The following is a 21,331-nucleotide window of genomic DNA, read 5'->3' as shown; positions in this document are numbered from 1 at the left end:
CAAATCTAAAGGCCGAGTTACATTACATACTATTTGGTGTTAGATTTGTCATTTTTGTATCTTGACCAATGTTTTGAATTTTGATTTGAATTTTTGCGACAACAAGCATTGATGTTGTGTGAATGTGTTCAACTATTTTTTCACATTTTTGAAACATTTTAAAATGTGTTACGGAGGTCGGTGAACCGATAGCACCACAAGCACTCGATGCACCAGATATTTCCCCACAAAAGCCAGCCAGTTAGGCCTACCCATTTAGTTGCCCGGTTCCGGAAACTTTCCGGAAGGTTCGTTTTAGTTTTAGTAATTATTGTTGTACTCTTTTTTCCTGATGTTTGTTTTAAGATTTCTTAGTTTTTTACTCCCTCTGTACAGAAATAATTGTAGTTGGAGGAAACTAGTACAAGTTCCCCTAACTACAGGTATTTTGGTACAGAGGGAGTAGTTTTAAAGTCTCTTTTTGATTATCATTTTCAGAATTTTATTTTTTTAATTTCAAAATTGTCTGGGTTTATTAAAAACATGTTCATGTTTTCAAACATTTGTTAAAAAATTCAAGATGTAGCCAGTTTTTTAAAGTTGTTCACATATTCAAAAGATGTTCCTGCATTCAGAAAGGTTTAGAATTTGAAAAATGTTTGGTTTTTAAAGTGCTTTATAAATTAGATTTTTTTAATGAATTTTAAATGTTTTCAGTAATTGTTCCCAATTTTAAAACACGTTCAAAATTTAGAAATGTTCATATTTTTCAGAATTTTTCAGATTTTCACAATTTTTAAACTGTTATCATTTTTTTAAATCAGGTTTTCAGAAAATGTTGTCTTTTGGAAAATGTACAGGTCTTAAATAATAATATTTTTTATAAAATGTTCGTATTTTTAAATAAGTAATTTCATGTTTTTTTATGAAACCAAAAAAGGTTGCTTTTTCTGGAAATATAAAAAAGGTTGCTACAGTAGCCTGCCGCTACATCACGCGATGGGCCGGCCCTGTGGGGGCGCTCCATTTGCGGGAGGCCTACCGCGGAGCGCGGCATAGGAGAGCTACCGCCCGTCTGGAATAGTCAGTCTGCCGTCCCAGATTACACTAGTCGGCTCAAAGAATAACTGAATTGAACCCTATATAAAAAGAAAACAAAATAAGGGAACCCTAGCACCGTCGCAAACCCAAAACTATTCTTCTTCAACCTCGCATCTGGTCTCGACGTATTGATCGCGGTCGCCGTCGACGCCACCAAAGGTACCCTCTCCGCTCCGCTCTTTCTTCTTCGCGGTGGAGTCGCGGTAAACCTAAATTTGTGAAAGCAAGTCTGAAGACCGCCCTCTGTCGAGTCGAGGGGCGCTCGGCATCCCCACCTGCCCCCTTCTCGTCGCTGCAGCGTGGGCGTGCTCCTCCCCGTGTCCTTAACCTTGCCGACCTGCTACTGCGCCGCCTTGCCGTCTCCCTCCACTCTGCCCCGCAACCCAGATCCGCGCCGCCTTGGTGAGGACGGTGGGGAGCACCGAGAGCGACGGTAGTGTGTTGCTGTGGCGGCGCTTTGTTCAGTACTTCAGTTTTTAGTGGCGTTGAGAGAATGAAGATGTTTTTGCTCCTGCTGCTGGTTGATTGCTATGTGTTTCTGCTTGCTAGCGATTGCTGGTTGATTTGCAATGTGCCGCTTATTTGCTACCTGCGTCTTCCTATCTGCTGCTGACGCTTGCTAGCTACTGCCCTGCGTGTGCTCAATAATAAGAATGTTTTGTTTTAATTATGGAGAAAAGTAATGTCGAATTGGGTAGATATATGATTTTTGAAGATATAACCGTTCAAAAATACAGTTGCTGGACATGTCTGCTAGCTACAAAAAATTTAATAAAGTATAAGTTGGTGGAATTAGAGAGTGGGATTTGAGGAAATCAGAGAAATAGATAATTTTATGGTGAGCCTCTCCAATCGATGATGTAGGGAGTCAAATTTGCGGAGTTCATCGGGCTCTAAAATCCACACAATAGTGGCAATGTGATTTGCTATTTTTTCCCATTTGAACCTTCTTGTGGTAATGTGGTCCGATTCTTGCATTCCTCGGCTCGGTGGCTAATTAGCCAGTCACACACTGCAGCCACCATGCGTGGCAGCAATCTGTGTGTGAATGGTCAGTTAGCTCACCTACATTTACTTGATTTGTTGTGTCAATTGGAGGAATGACTCTTCTACGCGATTCCTTCTTTGATTCATCAACTCACACATTGATGAGCTAAAACTCTAGTTTCCTCACAACGAAGTTAAATTTCTAATACTGCTGCAAAATAAGCTAAATTTTGGAAGTACTTTTGGCTGACATTTATTAGGTGTTTACCTTGACATGGTTCTCTTAATTTGTATTCTGTGTACAAGTTTTTTTTAACGCCTCTATGTATAAGGAGTTAGTGAGACAGTCAGCTGTCCAATGTATAGTACTGGGAAGTGTAAAATTCAGTTTATAGAATTGACCTGCCATTGCCAAGTGCAGAGTAATCTCCGATTACAAGGAATTATGCAACCCTTCTCATGTTAACGCGGTCTGAAGCCAGTCTAGGCTCGGTGGCTAATTAGCCAGCTATACACTTGAGCCACCATGGCAGCATTCTTTGTGTGAATGGTCAATAAGCTCACCTGCGTTAACTTGTTTATTAGTTGTGTCAATTGGAGGAATTCCTCTTTCACATGCTTCCTTCTTTGATACATCAAATCACGCAATTGCACTTGCATGTTTTTGTTTGGTGGCAATTTTGTTTAGGGTCTTTAGGAATTAAGAACCATTGTGCATATATGTGTTGCACTTTGATGCTTCTTTTTTTATTGCAACCAATAATCGGCGGTCACCTTAATGTACTCCTGTCGGTGTACATATTGGTTCACCTGTTAGTGAAGCAATCAGCAAGATAAGAAATGTATCTTCTGAGCAGTATGTTCCACCTTAACTGATGTTTGTGCTTGTGCTTTGGTGTTTATGTCTTTAGATTACCAGTATTTGATTGTGGATTGCCTGCTAGTTTGTTAGGAAGTTTGTACTGTCTAGATTTGTTTTACAAAACTGGTGTGCAATTGCTGAGTGGAGAGTCTTCTCTCTGTATAATTATATCATGCCCCCTTCCTGAAACAACCTTATGCTAGCACATGGTGGCTTATCTTTTGAAGCATACACACACACAATTAGTCCAGGAAATCACATGTTGCTCTGTAGGCTACAATATTGGTGCCTGTCCCTTCATACCCCTTCCGTCCGGAAATACTTGTCATCAAAATGAATAAAAGGAGATGAATCTAGATGTATTTTAGTTCTAGATACATCCCTTTTTATCCATTTTGATGACAAGTATTTTCGGACGGAGGGAGTACATGTAAAACTGGAATCATGTGGTGTTTTATTAGAGGTTATATGCATTTTTTTTGTTTATAGTAGCTGGAAGTATTCTAATGCTTAGGATTTGGGTTCATCATTTTTACCATTGACTAGTATATACATTGAAAAAGATGATTGATTTCTTTTGTTGTACACATTCTCTGTGAAACTCAAATGTAAAATTAGTTTTTTTTTTCAAATAGGCTGCTATTTTTCTTTTCTTTTTTAAGGGGGGCTACTATTTTTCTGTTAGTGCTCATCATGATGGATTGAATTGAAGACTTTTGTCCATTTTTCTCACTTCACTTTCAAACATATGCAGTATCATCCACAATGTCTGGCGGTATCAAGTCTGAAGTCCCCCAGCCATCTTCATCTCCTCCTGTGAAGCCCGCCTCAACTTCGTGCCGAAAGAAGAACTCCGGCACCTCGTTTGTCACGCAACTGAGGGATCACTTCCATGAGTTTATTCATGCCTCCATGGGCGAACACAGGACATGCTTAACAAACACTGTCAAGAAATTGTTTGCGATGTCAAAGGCTGTCGCAGAGGGGACCGCTGGGGCAAAAGAAGCTGGAGCTGAAAGCGGTTTGCCACTACAGAGTGAAGTGTCACGGTAGAAACATATGATGTAATGTCAGTTCTCTGTAGTGAAAGTTTGTCGCTGTTACTAATCATAATCCTCAAGTCAAACAGTAGAGAGTTTCAAATTTTTGGTGAATATATTATGTACAGTTACATCATGCTGTCGTCTTTTGACTGTCTATGCAAGAAGAGAAACACTTCTTTCTCTTCTATCTAATAGATAGAATCAAACTACCCAACACTTGTTTTTTCTGTATCTGATCTTTTGCCTATAAAAACGATGTCTTTGTCTATCTACAAGTGCGTCACGAGTATGACCAGGACCGCACAAATAACTAACCTAGCAGAGGAAGCAGCCCAACTGCTCCCCGCCGGCGAGCCGGAGGTGTCCGTCGCGTCGTAGAGGGAGCTGAGCTTGAAATCCGGGTTGGACCCGTACAGCAGCTGCACGCCTTCGACGTCGTCGACGGTGAGGTCGGCCTTCTTCTCCAGCGGCTTGATGCTCGGGTACATGACGGCCTGCGGCGAAGTCGAGTGTCCGAGCCCGAGGACGTGGCCGATCTCGTGAGTCGCCACGGACTCGAGGTCGATGGCCGCCGAGGCTTTTGTTTCGCCGGCGAAGTCCACCGCCCACCGCTCGGCGGCGTCGAGGTGGAGCCGCCCGTTCTTGGGGGAGAAGGCGTGGCCGAGCACGCCGAGCGGCCCGTCGAAGGGCACCCCGTCGCCGTGGCTGCCCCCGTAGAACCCCACCTTGATGTCGGCCTCGTCGTAGTCGTCCGTCTCGACGAACGCCACGGGGATGACCCGCGCCCACCGCTCGAACGCGCGCCGGAACACGGCCCTCACGTCGTCGTCCGGCAGGTAGCCGACGGTGGCCGTCGGCGACACGGCGTACGTGAGCACGACCGGGTCCGACCGCCGCGTCCACCGCGGCTTGCCCTTGAAGAACGTGAACCGGCTGACCGCGCCGCCGTGCTCTGGCGAGACGGACGCGCCGTGGTCGTCCTGGACGCCGCAGCGCGGGGACATCATCTGGTCGAGCGTCACGACGTCGAGCCGGCCGGTGACCGGCAGGCTGAGCCGGGACTGATACCGTTTGACGGCGGCCTCGAGGTGCTCGTCGAAGGCGTCCGTCGGGTCACCGCCGTGCTCCGGCCCGGCATGCTTGGGCATGTAGCCGAACATGGCCAGGTACCGCTTCAGGTCGCCGAGCCCCGTCACACGGGTCCCCCGCTGCGCGTCTAGCAGCCGCTTGAACGAGTGCCACCCTTGGCCATGGTGCCGGCCGTGCACCGGCGCCGGCGCCGGCGCAGGCCTCGCGGCGGCGCACGAGAGGAGGCAAAGTATCAGCACCAGCGGGAGACACGCAGCTGCCCGAGCGGGGCGACATGGAACCATCAGAGCCAGGCGCGCGCACGCGCTGGCCGTTATTCTCGTTACAGGTCTCCGCGCGGCAAAGAATCTTATGCAAGAAACGAAACAGAAGAGAACAAAAAGGTTCGGATAGGGGAGCCGATGGGTCTTTGGTTGGCCACCGGCTGACTCCGTCGCCGCCCCGTCGTCGTCTCCCCGGGTGCCCTTCTCCGTCACGCAATAGATCGAGCTCTGCGTCATACGCGAAGACCAAAGGCTTTTTTCTTTTCTTTTCTGCGAGACGATTCAAACGCATATACTCCTAGATTATATAGACATATCTCTATATTTCATATTTGGTAGAATATGATTTGTACTCCATCTTCTACCTTATACACCCTCTGCTCCTTTATATAAGGTGTATTTATTTTTTGAAAAGTCAAACGAGTGCATGTTTGACCAACTTTTTAGAAAAAATATGTCAATATTCATAATATGAAATTTATATCATTTGATCAATCATAAAAAGTAGTTTCATATTTTATCCATTAGGTGTTACAAATATTGTTAGTTTATTCTGTAATCTTGATCAAACATTCAAATGGTTGACTTGCACGGAAATCAATACATCTTATATTATAAAACAGAGGGAGTATATATTTCTAAAAGAGGCTTCTTATACTCCCAAGTGCTGATGTCAGATTCTTAGTGATTCCGTATTAATATGGAGCTAATCCGAGCGGTGTTACACCCGGGCTCGGCACACGTATTAGGAACTGCAGTAGGAGCCACCTAGCTGGTCGCGATTCAGCTTCGGACCCGCCCGAGTCTGGCCTGGAAGGAGGTAGGAACGCGCCTTCAGCGTGGCCTCTGTGAGGAGACAAGAACTTTACGACCGGACGGTTCGTGCAAATTGACCAAGGAAGATGATTAAGTTGACAAGTTAATGGTTTAGGTGATTGGGCTGAGGTGATCGTATGATGGGCAAAGAGTAGAGATTGATCATGGATGCCCCTGTCAAATGGCGTTTTCAACGCCCTCAGCGCATACGGCAAGTTGGAAAACGACGTAGCGGGCCGTTTTCTCGGCCTTGGTCTTAGCGGGCGGCTTACGTTTGTATACTAGAAAGAGAAATTGCTCTAGCCTGTTGCAGCTTCAGTGGAGAGAGTTCTCCTTTTCCTAGTCCCAGCACCATAGCCAGAAAAATACCACATCGATTTAAATGCCCAAACCCTGCACAAGAAAAACAGAGCCAATAGTTTCGATCATACTAGTTCCTGGCCCTTGTTGCCCATTCGTGCGCCAACGCAACACAGTCGCGTCACGATCAGATGGCGATCTCCTGTCCTGTGCGAGGCGTTCGACCGCAGTATCTTGCATCGTTCCCATCCTCCAGTATTGTGGAGACCGTGACCATCTGACCGCGACCCGTGCGCGCTGCACCAGAGAAGGCCGCCCTGCCTGGCCCCATGAGCGACGAGTTTTTTCCCCCTCTTCTGAATGGTCTTGCAGCTTCTCCACAAAATGTTCACATCTTGGGACGCGTTGGCTGATGCATTAACTGCTTGGCGCGTCTGTTACTTTAATGCATTGTCAACACTCTTATTCTGTACTTGAACAGTCCGCACTTGAGTGCTTTTGATTAATCTTACATTTTGAGATACTAATAAACTCCGTGGCCTCCCGCTAGTTGTAGCTTTCATGCATGGCCACTGGAAACTCAACTTTGGTAGTGCGCTGAATGGTCGTCCGAGACTGTCTTATACTAGAAGGATACGCGCGCTTTGCTGCGCCGTTTTTCTCTAATTGTTATTTGTGTCATTTTCTTTTTTAACATACAAAGGTATAACATATCTTGTTTTCAGTCCACACAATATGGTTGCATTAATTTGTTTACTAAAGTATGGTAAAGAAAACGGTAAAGACTATCAAAAAAAGATACGGAGTAGAACACAACAAGCAAAGTGTGCTATTAGATAATTTAGGTCAATATAATATTCAATAATATAACGTGTATTCCTAACAACAAAGAGGTTTTCTTATATCTTCAATACAAGTTATGATTAGTCTTACTACAGCGAGATAATACACCATAGTCGTAAGCACCAACTTGGAAACTTTAAAAGTTCCATTACCAATTCGAGCTTCCCCACTTAAAAAATGTTTGTTACAACGTTAGATCTGGCGAAGATGAAATCATCCTCTTATTCATTACCATTAAATGGACATGCAATGTAAAGTGAAATAAAATCTCCTTTTGACTTTCTAAACTCAAAAACTCAATTGATAGGTTGTCGACCAACGTCGGGAGGTGGCACGTGTGGAGGAAAAACTCCTCCCATGAGTCGGACATCAATGTTGGCAGCAAATGGAGAGGACAACTCCTCTGCAGAAACGTAGATCTAGGAATCACTCTGCGGTTGCTCGCTGTCGATGACCTATGATGAGGGTGGGCAGCGAGCCATTGGAGGGTGATTCCCATCTTGAACAGGCAAGGAGGTGCATGGGGCAAAGCTACGACCAGAGCTGATTATCATGGCCAGAGCAAAGTAGAGCAACGTCTCGAAACCTAACACACGGGGATGCTCAACATCAAAACCAATAAAAGGTTGGGGAGAGAACTCAGGACGCGGCAAAGGAAGATTTCACACGAAAGTAACAGCAGAAATGGCGATGAAGGAACACCCCTAGACAGGTCCCGCCTATCGTCCAACTGAAACCCTCCTTCCACGGACCGCCACCAATGGACGCAAACCTAAGAGCATCTCCAGCAGCATGTGTATACCCCGTTGTCTAAAATTTCATGTACACAATAGTCTAAAAAGATTCCCTTATATACACGACCGATTTTTCAGCATATTGTCTATATTTGAATATATATTTTTTGCAGGGGAATATTATCTTATAAGTACATATTGAACTATCACAGTACAGAAGCTCAACAAATTTATAAAACTTTCATCACCTTCCATGAGCAAAAATCAACACAAATATCATATATCAAATAGAATAGCAGCATCTCTAATTAAATAGCAGTAGTAGCATCACCAATCACAGCAAGAAAATCGAATAGCAACATGTCTGCATAAATAGCAGTAACAGCGTATGTCCCCGTATGTAATCACGGCAAGCAAATCCAACAGCAGCTTCTCTAATTAAATAGTTGTAGCAATAGCCTCCCTAATTAGACCCAACCTAAATGCCGCCGACCGCCCGTGCTTCCTCACAATCAACAGCGAAGTCCTGAGCTCACTTCCCATTCCTCCGCGCGCCCAGACCACAGCAAACGGAGCCACGAAGCCGGCCGCTGCTCCCTTCCCCTTCCCTTCTTGTGCTTCCTCCTCCGTCCACTCTCGGCTGCAGCCAAGCTTGTGTTTCCTCCTCCTTTGGCTGTTCGGCATATGCAGCCAGGCCTAGAGCTCCCCGTACATCCACGTCGCCGACTGCTGCTCCCTTCCCCCTCCTCCGCCCAGACAACGACCACAACCATTCCATCGGCCGCAGTCCCCCCATCATCCTCCTCCTCCAAATCCATGCCATCGCTTGCTGTTCCACCCATCCTCGAAGAATCTGGCACGGGTAGGCGCGTCGGCCGCCGGTCTTGGCACATATGCGAGTGGTGGGGATAGATTTTGAGCCCATCCTCAAAGGATCCAGATGGTTAGGCGCGCCGACCGCAGGCTCCGGCACAGATGCGAGCTCTGGGACAGATTTCGGGCCTTAGTCGTGGCTTTAGATGATGTCACGCACGAGCTGCTGGAGATGCCACGAGCCATGAGCAGTTAATCCATGGCAGTCGACCCAGCCGTCTCCCTCGTCGCTGCAGCAGGCCACCCCAGCAGACCTCTCCCGCGAGGCGGCGACCACATCAGAGAATTTTCAGCGACCCACTAAGTCACGTGGCGCCCAACTAATTCACACCGATTGCACCGAAGACACGTACACATGAAAAAATGGATACGCAGGGACCCAGCTGCCCACACAACATGTCTCATCCACTGCCATCCGGGTCCCACACTGTTTTCACACCCTCGATTCACCGGGAGAGCTCATTTCACGGGAGCTTAGTATCTGTAGATATTGCACTTGCCCAATTCGCATCAAGATTTGTGTGCCTTTCGGCTTTTCTCTGTTGGGTTTAGGCCTACCCTCTATTTCTACGTCGTATATGTGGTGCCACTCACAATGCGACTCGAGGTTAGAGGGTGAGACCTACTTATATTATTAATTCCAGAGTCCTGATCTGTATGCACATAAGCTTCCAAGTTTAAACTAACTTGTTTCTAAATAGAGTCAGGATGTGATTAACAACCATAATATAATTCACCTTTAAATAAACACTATTTTGTTACGACACACGCATATGAGTTATACGCCATAATTAATGTAATGACTAATTATGTAGATCATAGTAAGGCAGTATTTGACCATCGATCTAATTCCCTTCCAATTAATATTGTTCCCATGCAATATTTCCAGTATATAATACACATATATACTGTGTTCCAATATATTTTTGCGGGAAATTTTTCATCTATTCATCTTCAATCATGGCAGTACAACGAACATAAAAAATAATAAAAATTATATCCAGATCCGTAGACCACTTAGCGACGACTACAAGCACTGGAGCGAGGCGAAGGCGCGCCGCCGTCATCGTCCCTCCATCGCCGGAGTCGGACATAACTTGTTGTAGTAGACAGTCGGAAAGTCTTCATGCTAAGGCCCCATAGGACCAGCGCACCAGAACAGCAACTGCCGCCGATGAGGAATAATGTAGATTAGAAGGATTCAACCCGAAGACACAGGAATGTAGACGAACAACGACGAGATATGAGCAAATCCACTAAAGATAGATCCGCCGGAGACATACCTCCACATGCCCACCAACGGTGCTAGACGCACCGCCAGAATGGGGGCTAGGAGGGGAGGCATTCATTCCATCTTCAGGGAGCCGCCACCGTCTCACCATCCCGGGCAGGACACAAACCCTAACAAAACTAAAAGGAACGACTAAAAATGGAGCCGTCCTGCCGGCCCTTGCCGAGATTCACCGCACCCCCATGGCCGTAGGGCCAACGGAGAGGAGGCGGCACCGGCAAGAGGCAGGAACCCTACCTTTTTTGGAGGAGGAGGAGCACATGGGTCACTGGATTCCAATATTAGTTGACCAGCTTCCTCAAGCAAACGCCTAAGTGTATAATCTAGCAAGAATTAATTCCAAAATTGTCTTAACAATGTCGACTAGCTTATAGACATTAATTCCATCAATAAGCAATTCCATCTATCAAAGATAATAATTCCATGCTTACACAAAGCATGTTTCCACAATGAGGTTCATGAATAATTAACAAGCAAAATAGGGTAGCAGATCGATTGGCTGTTTACAGTCGTACTGAGTCTTGCACGACTGTTTGGATGAACAGAGGTCCTCCATGTATCGAGGAATTGTTGCCTCTGGATTGTAACCATGTTATTTTGCAATAAAACTCCCCTTTTCCTCGAAAAAAGCAATATTTGGATATAGTTGAAGGACACAAATTCCTACATCTCCCACTTGTCCAAAACAATTATTCAAATATACAAAGTCCCAAAGCACTAACATGCTTGCTGAATAATTCCTTACTAACAGGCTTAGTCAACCAGCCACCATTTTAGTACTCGGTAAAAACTCGAGACAAACTAGCTTTAGTCGATTTATTACATCACGAATATAATGATATCTTCCGTCAATGTGTTTAGTCGTGCTTTGAAACTTGGGTCCATGGAAACCTTGAGTGCTGCCTGATTATCACAATAGACAGTAATTGGTTTGTTTACACTATTCACAATCTTCAAAGTAGAAAGAAATTCCTTCAGCCAAATGACAACTTCGGAAGCAGCAATATACTCTGCTTCCATAGATGACAATGCCACCGAATCTTGCTTCTTACTACTCCAAGAGATAGCTCCACTAGCCAATGTGGAAAGATACCCAGAAGTTGACTTTCATTCATCCAGATCACCCTGTCAATCAGCATCAATAAAACTCTGCAGCTGTAGATTGTCTCTGTTAAAACATAGACATAAATCCAAAGTAGCCTTAACATATCTCAAAACATGCTTCATTTGATTCCAAAGTGCAACACTAGGGTTCTTTTGATATCTACGTAAAATTCCTACTGCATAGCATATATAAATGACATGTAAACAACAATGCATACACCATGGGCCCCAAAGTAGAAGCATAAGGAATAGTTTCCATTTTCTTCTTTTCCTCGGGAGTTTTAGGACACATTTCCTCACTGAGTTTATTCCCTGCTACTAAAGGTACAAGTGCAGGTTTGCATGTTTCCATAGAGAATTGTTTAAGTACAGTTTTCAAATATGACTTTTGAGATAAACCCAAAATTCATTTTTGTCGATATCTAAGTATTTCCACTCCTAGGACATAAGAAGCATTACACATGTCTTTCTTATCAAAAGTAGAAGATAATCTGGACTTAACTGTTGTTAGCATTTCCTTATTGTTAGAAGCAATCATTATATCATCAACATATAGTGATAAGAGTGTGAAATTCCTCCCACTATCTTAAAATAAATGTGATGGTCTCATTCCATCATAGAAAAACCATATGATGTGATAGCATCATCAGATAATATATACCATTGGCGTGAGGATTGCCTTAAACCATAAATTGACCTTTTCAGCCTACACATCTTTCCCTGATTTCCTTCTTCAATAAAACCATCAGGTTGAGAAATGTAAATCTCTTCCTCCAAATTTCCATTCAAGAATGCAGGTTTAACATCCATTTTGTGGAGTTCTAGATCAAAATGAGCAGTTAAAGCACTAATAATTCAAATAGAAGTAAACTTTGCAACAGGAAAAAAGTTTCTACAAAGTCAATTCCCCCCTTTGTGTGTAACCTTTGGCAACAAGTCTGGCATTGTACTTTTCCACGCAACCAGATGCATTTAACTTCCTTTTAAATACCCACTTTGATCCTATATGCTTTCTATCATTTGGTAGGCCCACTAATTCCCAAACCTTATTATGTTCCATTAATTTTAATTCCTCTTGCATGTCAGCCATCCAAAGATTGGATTATGTACTAGACATAGCTTCCCTTAGGTTCGTTCTCGAAGAGTGATGTTTTGGAATAATCTTCCCCCCAAACTACATAATAATCATCAAGATATGCAGGGGTATTTATATTCATCCCACTTCTCATAGGTTCACTAGTAGTAGGAGTTCCAGCAAAGGGAGCATTGACTGTATGACTTTCCTGATTAGAAGCATTAGTTTCAGCATTATCCATGTTAACATCTTGGTCACGGGTTAACAATTCCACCATAGGACGTTTTGCCCTACGAGGTGTGTCCTGATCTAGAAAAACAGTGTCCCTGCTTTCCAGTAATTTCCTTTTCTCAATATCATACAACCTGTAGCCATTAGACCCAGTAAAATAATCAATAAAAATTCCTGGTTGGCTCTTAGGTTGTAGTTTAGTTCTATGTTGAGAAGGCACTATTATCTGTGCATTGCAGCCCCAAACAGCTAAATGTCTTATAGTCGGTTTCCTCCCCTTCCATAATTCATAGGGAGTTACAGGAACTGATTTTGATGGAGAGTGATTCAATAAATAAACAAGTGTGTGCAGTGCTCCCCCCCCAAAAAAAACTCAATGGTAAATCAGAACAAGCCATCATTGATCTAACCATGTCTAACAAATTTCTATTCCTCCTCTCGACAACCTCGTTTTGTTGAGGAGTGTAGGGTAATGTATACTGATGCACAATTCTATGTTCCTTACAAAATTCATCTAGAATTCATGATGTGTATTCGTCCCCACAGTCAATTCGCAACAATTTAATCTTCTTATTTAATTGATTTTACACTTCCGCCTTGAAGGTCTTAAACATCTCAAAACCTTTAGACTTGTGTTTAAGAAGATAGACATACCCATACCTAGAGAAGTCATCTATAAAGGTTATAAAATAGACTTTCTGACCTCCCAAAGTAGGTGTAGAAAATTCCCCACAAATATCAGAATGGACTATGGCTAGCTGCTCATTAGATCTTCCACCTTTGGGAAAAGGTGATCTAGTCATCTTCCCCATAATGCAAGCTTCATACACACCATAATCCTCCCACTTAAAATTCAAAGTTCTAGAAATAATTAGTCTCTTAATTTTGTTCTTAGAAATATGTCCTGGCCGCAAATGCCAGAGATAAGATTCTGAACAATTATCACTTCCATTGATATTCCTCACTACCGAGTTTTATTCAGTTACCATGTTGTCGGTGTGAAAACTGGCAGACCCCTGGGTAGGGGGTCCCGAGCTGTGGATCTCGTACAGATGGTAACATGAACAAGGAGACGATGTTTACCCAGGTTCGGGCCCTCTTGATGGAGGTAAAACCCTAGGTCTTGCTCTTGTTTATATTGACATAGATGTATCGAGTACAGAGTTGATCTACCTCGAGATCATTAGATATGTTCTAACTCTAAGTCTAGGTGAATGAGATTGTGTTGATGTCCCCTCTATGGGCTAAACCCTTTGGCTTATATACATGCCAGGTAGGGAATCTAGGGTTACAAGATCGGTATCCTGTCGTGGAGGCGGCGGGAGAAGTCTTGGAGTATAGGACTGAAGGAAATATGCCCTAGAGGCAATAATAAAGTTGTTATTTTATATTTCCGTATTCATGATAAAGGTTTATTATTCATGCTAGAATTGTATTGATCAGAAACTTAAATACATGTGTGAATACATAAACAAAATACCATGTCCCTAGTGAGCCTCTACTAGACTAGCTCGTTGATCAAAGATGGTTAAGGTTTCCTAACCATAGACATATGTTGTCATTTGATAACGGGATAACATCATTAGGAGAATGGTGTGATGGACAAGACCCATCTGTTAGCTTAGCATATTGATCATTCAGTTTATTGCTATTGCTTTCTTAAATGTCAAATACATATTCCTTCGACTATGAGATTATGCAACTCCCGGATACCGGAGGAATACCTTTTGTGCTATCAAACGTCACAACGTAACTGGGTGATCATAAAGATGCTCTACAGGTATCTCCGAAGGTGTTTGTTGAGTTGGCACACATCAAGATTAGGATTTGTCACTAAGAGTATCGGAGAGGTATCTCTAGGCCCTCTCGGTAATACACATCACAAGAAGCCTTGGAAGCAAAGTGACTAATGAGTTAGTTGCAAGATGATGTATTACGGAACAAGTAAAGAGACTTCCTAGTAACAAGATTGAACAAGGTATGAAGATACCACGATCAAATCTCGGGCAAGTAACATACCGATGGACAAAGGGAATTACGTATGTTGTCATAAGGTTCGACCGATAAAAATCTTCATAGAATATGTAGGAGCCAATATAGGCATCCAGGTTCCGCTATTGGTTATTGACCGGAGAGGTGTCTCGGTCATGTCTACATAGTTCTCGAACCTGTAGGGTCCGCACGCTTAACGTTCATTGACGATATAGTGTTATATGAGTTATATGATTTAGTGACCGAATGTTGTTCGGAGTCCTGGATGAGATCGCGGACATGACGAGGAGTCTCGAAATGGTTGAGAGGTAAAGATTGATATACATGAACGTGTGCTGAACGCGGATGTGTCGTACGTTCGGTACTCGATCGGTTGGATCGCGAAGAAGTTCAACTACATCAACCGTGTTACTAAACGCTTCCACTTACGATCTACAAGGGTATGTAGACACACTATCCCCTCTCGTTGCTATGCATCTCCATGGATAGACCTTGCATGTGCATAGATTTTTTTGTTTTCCATGCAACGTTTCCCAACAGTGGCATCCGAGCCAGGTCTATGCGTAGATGATATGCACTAGTAGAACACAAAGAGTTGTGGGCGGTGATAGTCATACTACTTACCACCAATGTCTTATTTTGATTCAGCGGTATTGTGGGATGAAGCGGCCCAGACCAACCTTACATGTCCACGCACAGGAGACCGGTTCCACCGACAGACATGCAACTAGTTTTGCATAGAGGGGGCTGGCGGGTGTCTGTTTCTCCCACTTTAGTTGAATCGAATTTGACTATGGCGGTCCTTGAAGAAGGTTAAAACAACAAACTTGATGAATCACCGTTGTGGTTTTTGCGTAGTTAAGAACAGTTCTTGCTAGAAGCATGTAGCAGCCACGTAAAACTTGCAACAACAAAGTAGAGGATGTCTAACTTGTTTTTGCAGGGCATGTTGTGATGTGATATGGTCAAGATGTGATGTGATATATGTTGATGTATGAGATGATCATGTTTTGTAATATCGACAACCGACAGGAGCCTTAGGGTTGTCTCTTTATTGTATGAAATGCAAGCGCCATGTAATTGCTTTACTTTATCGCTATGTGTTAGCAATAGTTGGCGAGATGACCCCGACACAACGATAGAGATCAAGGTGTCGAGCCGGTGATGATGGAGATCATGACGATGCTTTGGAGATGGAGATCAAAAGCACAAGATGATGATTGCCATATCATGTCACATATTTTGATTGCATGTGATGTTTTTCTTTTATGTGTCTTATTTTGCTTAGAACGGCGGTAGCATTATAAGATGACCCCTTCACTAAATTTCAAGATAAAACTGTTCTCCCCGAGTATGCACCGTTGCCAAAGTTCATCGTTTTGAAGCACCAAGTGATGATCGGGTGTGATAGACTCTACGTTCGCATACAACGGATGTAAGACAGTTTTGCACATGCAGAATACTTGGGTTAAACTTGACGAGCCTAGCATGTACAGACATGGTCTCGGAACACTGAAGACCGAAAGGTCGAACATGAGTCATATAGTAGATATGATCAACATAGAGATGTTCACCATTGTGACTACCCCATCTCACGTGATGATCGGACATGGGTTAGTTGATTTGGATCATGTATCATTAGGCTAAACTTGAGGGATGTTTATTTAAGTGGGAGTTCATTAGTAATTTGATTAATTGAACTTAATTTATCATGAACATAGTCTTATAGTTTTGCATATCTATGTTGTAGATCAATGGCCCGAGCTACTGTTCCCCTAAATTTTAATGCGTTCCTAGAGAAACCTAAGTTGAAAGATGATGGTAGCAACTACACAGACTGGGTCCGTAACTTGAGGATTATCCTCATTGTTGCACATAAGAATTATGTCCTTGATGCACCGCTAGGTGACAAACCTGCTGCAGGAGCTGAAGCAGATGTTATGAACGTCTGTCAAGCTCGATCTGATGACTACTCGATAGTTCCGTGTGCCATGCTTTACGGCTTAGAACCGGGACTTTAAAGACATTTTGAACGTCATGGAGCATATAAAATGTTCCAAGAGTTGAAGTTGATATTTCAAGTAAATGCTCGGGTTGAGAGATATGAAGTCTCCAACAAATTCTATAGTTGCAAGATGGAGGAGAACAGTTTTGTCAGTGAACACACACTCAAAATGTATGGGTATCATAATGATACGTCTCCAACGTATCTATAATTTTTTATTGTGCCATGCTATTATATTATCCATCTAGGATGTTTTATATGCATTTATATGCTGTTTTATATGATTTTTGGGACTAACCTATTAACCTAGAGCCCAGTGCCAGTTTCTATTTTTTCCTTGTTTCCGAGTTTTACAGGAAAGGAATACCAAACGGAGTCCAATTGACGTGCCAATTTTTGATGATTTTTTATGGACCAAAAGAAGCCCCCAGAGTAAAAGAGTTGGGCCAGAAGAGTCCCGAGCCATCCACGTGGGTGGAGGGCGCGCCCTACCCCCTGGGCGCGCCCCTATCTCGTGGATGACTTGGAGACCCCCCTGACATGAGATCGACGCAAAAAATTCCTATAAATACAGAAACCCCCAGAAAGAAACCTAGATCGGGAGTTCCACCGCCGCAAGCCTCTGTAGCCACCAAAAACCAATCGGGTCCCTGTTCCGGCACCCTGCCGGAGGGGGGGGGATCCATCACCGGTGGCCATCTTCATCATCCCAGCGCTCTCCATGACAAGGAGGGAGTAGTTTACCCTCGGGGCTGAGGGTATGCACCAGTAGCCATGTGTTTGATCTCTATCTCTCTCTCGTGTTCTTGACTCGGCACGATCTTGATGTATCGCGAGCTTTGCTATTATAGTTGGATCTTGATGTCTACTACGCAACCTTCTTCTTGTAGACTTTGTTGGGCCTCCAAGTGCAGAGGTTTGTAGGACAATAGCAAATTTCCCTCAAGTGGATAGGTTTATCAATCCGTGGGAGGCATAGGATGAAGATGGTCTCTCTCAAGCAACCCTGCAACCAAATAACAAAGAGTATCTTGTGTCCCCAACACACCCAATACAATGGTAAATTGTATAGGTGCACTAGTTCGGCGAAGAGATGGTGATACAAGTGCAATATGGATAGTAGATATAGGTTTTTGTAATCTGAAAATATAAAAATAGCAAGGTAACTAATGATAAAAGTGAGTGTAAACGGTATTGCAATGCTAGGAAACAAGGCCTAGGGTTCATACTTTCACTAGTGCAAGTTATCTCAACAATAATAACATAATTGGATCATATAACTATCCCTCAAGATGCAACAAAGAGTCACTCGAAAGTCACTAATAGCGGAGAACAAACGAAGAGATTATTGTAGGGTACGAAACCACCTCAAAGTTATTCTTTCGGATCGATCTATTCAAGAGTTCGTACTAGAATAACACCTTAAGACACATATGAACCAAAACCCTAATGTCACCTAGATACTCCATTGTCACCTCAAGTATCCGTGGGTATGATTATACGATGTGCATCACACAATCTCAGATTCATCTATTCAATCCAACACAAAGTACTTCAAAGAATGCCCCAAAGTTTCTACCGGAGAGTCAAAACGAAAACGTGTGCCAACCCCTATGCATAAGTTCACAATGTTACGGAACCCGCAAGTTGATCACCAAAACATACATCAAGTAGATCACGTGAATATCCTATTGTCATCACAGATAAGCACATGCAAGATATACATCAAGTGTTCTCCAATCCTTAAAGACTCAATCCGATAAGATAACTTTAAAGGGAAAACTCAATCCATTACAAGAGAGTACAGGGGAAGAAACATCATAAGATCCAACTATAATAGCAAAGCTCGCGATACATCAAGATCGTGCCGCCTCAAGAACATGAGAGAGAGATCAAACACATAGCTACTGGTACATACCCTCAGCCCCGAGGGTGAACTACTCCCTCCTCGTCATGGAGAGCGCCGGGATGATGAAGATGGCCACTGGTGAGGGACCCCCCCTCTGGCAGGGTGCCGGAACAAGGTCCCGATTGGTTTTTGGTGGCTACAGAGGCTTGCGGTGGTGAAACTCCCGATCTCTTCTGTTCCCCGATGTTTTTAGGGTACATGGATATATATAGGCGAAAGAAGTCGGTCAGGGGAGCCACGAGGGGCCCACGAGGGTGGGGGCGCGCCCAAGGGGGTAGGGCGCGCCTCCCTACCTTGTGGCTTCCTCGAAGCTTCCCTGATGTCTACTCCAAGTCTCCTGGATTGCTTCCGTTCCAAAAATAACTCTCCCGAAGGTTTCATTCCGTTTGGACTCCGTTTGATATTCCTTTTCTTCGAAACACTGAAATAGGCAAGAAAACAACAATTTGGGCTGGGCCTCCGGTTAATAGGTTAGTCCCAAAAATAATATAAAAGTGTTTAGTAAACCCGTAAACATCCAAAACAGATAATATAATAGCATGAATACTTCATAAATTATAGATACGTTGGAGACGTATCAGCATCCCCAAGCTTAATTCCTGCTCGTCCTCGAGTAGGTAAATGATAAAAGAAATAATTTATGAAGTGTCAATGCTAGCAGGTGCACAAGTTTGATCAATGATAATTTCAATCACCTTTTCTAGCATTATTATATATCATAACAGTAGCTCAACTCATAGAACTTTTCATGATCAAGTAACAAACTATTCACATGTTAAAGTATAGATCATAAACTTTCTTGAAAACTAACAAACCGTGTTATTAGTCATCATACAATTACAATTCATCTTATTTTCAGGAAGAGTCTATGTCAGAGCTTTGATTCAGCAAACTTCACATACTCAACTATCATTTAGTGTTTCACAATTGCTAACACTCACGTGATATTTATGGGTTCAAAGTTTTAATCAGACACAGAGAAAGATAGGGGCTTATAGATTCGCCTCCCAACCTTTTACCTCAAGGGTAATGTCAACAATAATAGCTCATGATGCCTTACATCCAATTGGATATATATATATATATATATATATCAGAATCTTTCCAACACAATGTGCTTGCCAAAGGATAAAATGTAAAAAGGAAAGGTGAAGATCACCATGACTCTTGCATAAGGTAAAAGACAAGAATAAAAGATAGGCCCTTCGCAGAGGGAAGCAGAGGTTGCCATGCACTTTTATAGTTGGATGCACAAAATCTTAATGCGAGGGAATGTCACTTTATATTGCCACTTGTGATAGGGACCTTTATTATGCAGTCCGTCGCTTTTATTGCTTCCATATCACAAGATCGTATAAAGCTTATTTTCTCCACACTAAAAGATCATACATATTTAGAGAGAAATTTTTATCGCATGCACCGATGACAACTTACTTGAAGGATCTTACTCAATCCATAGATAGGTATGGTGGACTCTCATGGCAATACTGGTTTAAGGGATGTCTGGAAGCACAAGTAGTATCTCTACTTGGTGCAAAGAATTTGGCTAGCATGAGGGGGAAAGGCAAGCTCAGCATGTTGGATGATCCATGACAATATACTTTATTTCGGATATAAGAAAACATAACCCATTACGTTGTCTTCCTTGTCCGACATCAACCTTTTAGCATGTCATATTTTAGTGAGTGCTCACAATTACAAAAGATGTCCAAGATAGTATATTTATATGTGAAATCTCTCTTCCTTCAATATTCTTTCATGAATTGTTCAAGTGACCAATACAATGTTTGCTAACCTTCAATAAAGTTACCACCTCTACTTCTTATATGTGAAGTCATTACTCCCCATGGGATAAGCATATGAAACATATATAATTTCAAATTTATGATATTTGCTCATTCAACTATTTACTCATAGGATATAAGTGAAGCACACGAGTAAATGACAAACTACTCCAAAAAGATATAAGTGAAGATCAATGAGTAGTTAAATAATTATGTAGCTATGTGAAGACTCTCTCTCATTTAAGAATTTCAGATCTTGGGATATTATTCAAACAGCAAGCAAAACTAAATAAAACGACATTTCAAGAATAGCAAACATCACGTGAAGAAGCAAAAACTTAGGATCAAACCGATACTAACCGATAGTTGTCGAAGAAGAAAGGTGGGATGCCAACCGGGGCATCCCCAAGCTTAAATGCTTGAGACTTCTTGAAATATTATCTTGGGATGCCCTGGGCATCCCCAAGCTTGAGATTTTGTGTCTCCTTGATTCCTCTCATATCATGGTCTCCCTAAATCTCAAAAGCTTCATCCACACAAAACTCAAGAAGGACTCGTGAGATAAGTTAGTATAAATCAATGCAGAAACCTTATCATTTTCTACTGTAACAAATCACTAAAATTATCATTCAAAATTGCATACTAAATGCCTCTGCATATTTAATAGTCCTATCCTCTAATAGAATCATTAAACAAGCAAACATATGCAAACAATGCAAACATAACAGCAATATGCCAAAACAGTACAGTCTGTAAAGAATGCAAGATTCATCATACTTCCCTAACTCCAAACATTATGAAATTCTACCACGCTGTAGAAAATTTATCAAATCTTATTATGCAAAAAGTTTCAACATTTTATCATATTCTGCCTTTTCTAGGGAATTTTTGCAACAGCGATAAACTTTCTGTTTTGAAACAGCAACATGTAGACTTGCAAAATAAGCATGGTAAAGGCTATCCTTGACATTTTTATTGAAAATAGAGATGCAAAACATTATTCTAATTAAAAGAAAGAAAATTCTAACAAAAGAAAATGACGCTCAAAGC

At 42.6% G+C, this 21,331-nt stretch overlaps 2 protein-coding genes across 2 annotated transcripts; one reads left to right on the top strand and one right to left on the bottom strand.

Moving 5' to 3' along the window:
* Positions 1 to 1,081: 1,081 nt before the first annotated feature.
* Positions 1,082 to 4,105, top strand: LOC109741645 (uncharacterized). The gene is made up of 2 exons (XM_020300718.4): positions 1,082 to 1,239; positions 3,684 to 4,105. Exon 2 carries the CDS (start codon positions 3,695 to 3,697, stop codon positions 3,980 to 3,982), a length of 288 nt encoding a protein of 95 aa, XP_020156307.1. The 5' UTR covers positions 1,082 to 1,239; positions 3,684 to 3,694; the 3' UTR covers positions 3,983 to 4,105.
* LOC109741643 (metalloendoproteinase 1-MMP) lies at positions 4,066 to 5,561 on the bottom strand. The gene has a single exon (XM_020300717.4). It carries the CDS (start codon positions 5,559 to 5,561, stop codon positions 4,242 to 4,244), a length of 1,320 nt encoding a protein of 439 aa, XP_020156306.1. The 3' UTR covers positions 4,066 to 4,241.
* Between the last annotated feature and the right edge of the window lie 15,770 nt (positions 5,562 to 21,331).

This window comes from Aegilops tauschii, chromosome 1 (genome assembly GCF_002575655.3).
Source record: "Aegilops tauschii subsp. strangulata cultivar AL8/78 chromosome 1, Aet v6.0, whole genome shotgun sequence".
NCBI classification, from domain to species: Eukaryota; Viridiplantae; Streptophyta; class Magnoliopsida; order Poales; family Poaceae; genus Aegilops; species Aegilops tauschii.
Note: the sequence above shows the minus strand (reverse complement) of the source record. Positions and strands in the feature narration are given on the sequence as shown.